Source organism: Pteropus vampyrus, unplaced genomic scaffold, assembly GCF_000151845.1.
Source record: "Pteropus vampyrus isolate Shadow unplaced genomic scaffold, Pvam_2.0 Scaffold526, whole genome shotgun sequence".
NCBI classification, from domain to species: domain Eukaryota; kingdom Metazoa; phylum Chordata; class Mammalia; order Chiroptera; family Pteropodidae; genus Pteropus; species Pteropus vampyrus.
Window position 1 is genome coordinate 335,462 of NW_011889307.1, and position 2,805 is coordinate 338,266.

The 2,805-nt window shown below is 34.0% G+C and overlaps 1 protein-coding gene across 1 annotated transcript in view; it reads right to left on the reverse strand.

The window, feature by feature from the left end:
- COL12A1 (collagen type XII alpha 1 chain) overlaps nucleotides 1–2,805 on the reverse strand; it is a 115,057-nt gene that overhangs the window by 98,077 nt on the left and 14,175 nt on the right. The window contains exon 8 of the mRNA XM_023525102.1: nucleotides 635–808. Within this exon, the coding sequence (XP_023380870.1) occupies nucleotides 635–808 (174 nt within the window). The remainder of the gene's footprint in view (nucleotides 1–634; nucleotides 809–2,805) is intronic.

A 2,805-nucleotide genomic window follows, 5' to 3' on the forward strand; every position in this document is an offset into this window, starting at 1 on the left:
AGAGATGTAAAGTATAGCATAAGGCATATAATCAATAGTATTGTAACAATTATTTATGGTGTCAGATGTTTACTAGATTTATCGGGGTGATCACTTCACTAGTTATATAAATGTCTAATCACTGTGTTGTGCACCTGAAATTAATATGATATTGTATGTCAACTATAATTGAAAAAATAAAAATATAAAAATTAAAAAAAAGAAAGTGATGTTATTAGTTTAAGTTGCAGAATGCTGAAATGCCTCTTCAGACTATTAATTAAATTGGAATGTAAAACAACTAAAGCAAGTACCCAAATAGCGTAATTATTTACAGACCTCGACATGTACAAAATGGTCTTTGAGATAAAAAGCAAATGAAACTTGTCCAAAAATGATTTTTAAAAACTACAGTAATATAAATATTTTATCATTTCATGTTCCACTGGGTGGGGGCGGGGGGGCGGGGGAAACAGTACAAATGACACCAACAAGTTAAGTCACTAAAAAGCAATGCAAGTGAAGTATGCAGTTAGAGAATCACCAAAGCCTGTGGTTGAGTAAATGTGTCAACTCCTAGGATATGTGTAAATGCTATAAATGCTATCAAATGATGGAAAAGGCTAACATATGGAACACTCAGCAATCCGCTCACCTTCTTCTCCACTAACCAGTTCACCAAGTTGCTCATCAACACCTGAGCACACCTGGGAGATGATCTCATTCTGAATATCCACAATTGCATCAAAGTTGGCCACATTGAAAACGTGATTTAGTGAAGGTGTGGAGGCGATTTGTTTGAGTTCTTTTGCATCTGCAGCTTTAATGCCTTAAAAACAAAATGAAAAAGATACAGTGGAAAGTGAAATGTGCTGAATTGGGAAAAATTATTTGTTTTCTCAGTCATTCACAAGTGAAGACATTTTCAAATCCTTAATCAGTCATAAACCAAAATTGCTTTGTTTCATAACAAATGTGCAACTATTCAAATGACAAAGGCATTTTATAATTTCACATAAAGTGACCAGCCAAAGAGTAAAATGAATGGTTAGTAAAAGTTAGGAGGAGTGGGCCGTCATCCTAGCCATGCCATCATTCGTCCCTGCCATCTGTAAAGATAATACTTTTTTCTTCCAGAGTCCTGACTGAGCCGGAGCCCTCCGAATTCTTCAAGTATTACATAATATAAGAAACACATAAAAAACACTTAATGATAATACAAGGAGGATCTTTATTAGACTCACTGGCCCAGCATTTCTTGAAAAGAGGGCTAGCAAAGAACAGGAATACAACCTCACATAATGCATTGCTATAGGAGTTACATGAGAGAAATAGATAAGTCAAATTTTTACTCAAAGATGATTTGGCTTAATACTACATATAAAATGCAATAACACTTCTAATAGCATCCTTCCTTGAAGAGTCAACCCTTCATCTTCCTAAGCATTAAGTATGAAAAGTTCTAAAATGAAAATAACTGAACTTGACCTACCCAAAGAGAAAACTTCAACCCCGATACCACGAAGCTCTCTTGCTGGAATTTCCACTTCGTCCTGGGATTTGCCATCCGTAATAATAATTGCCACTTTAGGAAAGCCAACCCTCGCTCCAGCAGATTCCGTGAAAGTATTTTTAATTAAGTAGTCAATGGCATCCCCTGAAGTAAAAAGAGATACTATATTCATGCACCCCGCACTATACAACTTTGCCAAAGTAAAAAATTCATGATTAACTTCAAAATTATTGAACATATGATAATTGTGCAATGCTTAATTTCTTTCCCAAACAGGTATTTCATTTTTTAAACAATAACAAAATTTGTTAAACATACCTGTCATTGTGTTGCCACCTTTGTATGGGATTTTTTTAATTGCAGCAAGAAGCTCATCCCTTTGGTAGTATTGGTTTAAGTTAAATTCAGTCCTGGTATCAGAGCTGTACTGAACAACTCCAACCCTTGTCTTCTCTTCCCCAATGTCAAAAGCAGAGACAAGAGCAGCAATAAAGTCTAAAATGTACTTGAAATTATTTCTTCCCACACTCCATGAGCCATCCACAAGAAACACCAAATCAGTCCAGGCACTCACAGAGCATTCTGAAATATATTTGAGATATTTTTAAATGATGCATTATTAAACCTATCCATCATTAAAGAATATAAACTAACATGACAAAAATGTTGACTCCTTAAATTATTTTGTTCATTAGAACATATTCCCATTGTCCTTCACCCACAAATGACATGCCCTAAAGAACAGAGTTTTATTAGCACACATAGAAGCATTCTCAATGCCTTCATGAAGATGCATTTATTGAACTGTCTTTAAATTGCCACATAAGACATTATGCAAGAAGAGATAGATATATGAACTATTGTCCAAGAGCATGTGACCCAAGTATTTATGCTATCAATCTATCTATTTTCAGAAACTATATCCTCATTCATTTCTCCAAGTAAAAATTATGTGAAACATCTGGGAGATACAAAAATAAATGTAATCAAAGCATTTTTACTCCTTGGTATTTAGCAGCAAATGAATACAAAATGATTGCTGTACCATTCAAGAAAATGCAGTAGAGTCAAAGAAAAGAGCAAATCTTTTAACAGTCTCTTGCATTTACAACATAATTGTCTAAAGGTTGCAGTGGATTAGTCTAGAGGTTTAATGAACTCTAAGTTTAATGAACTCTAAGTTAAGCATAAATATGATGCAAAATGGCCAGAATATCTTGTCCTATTTATCTATCTATTTAAATCTGATAATTAAAACCTACTTTTACTAAACATAGAGGGGGGAGAACATTTTAAATCAAAAGTAAAAATAC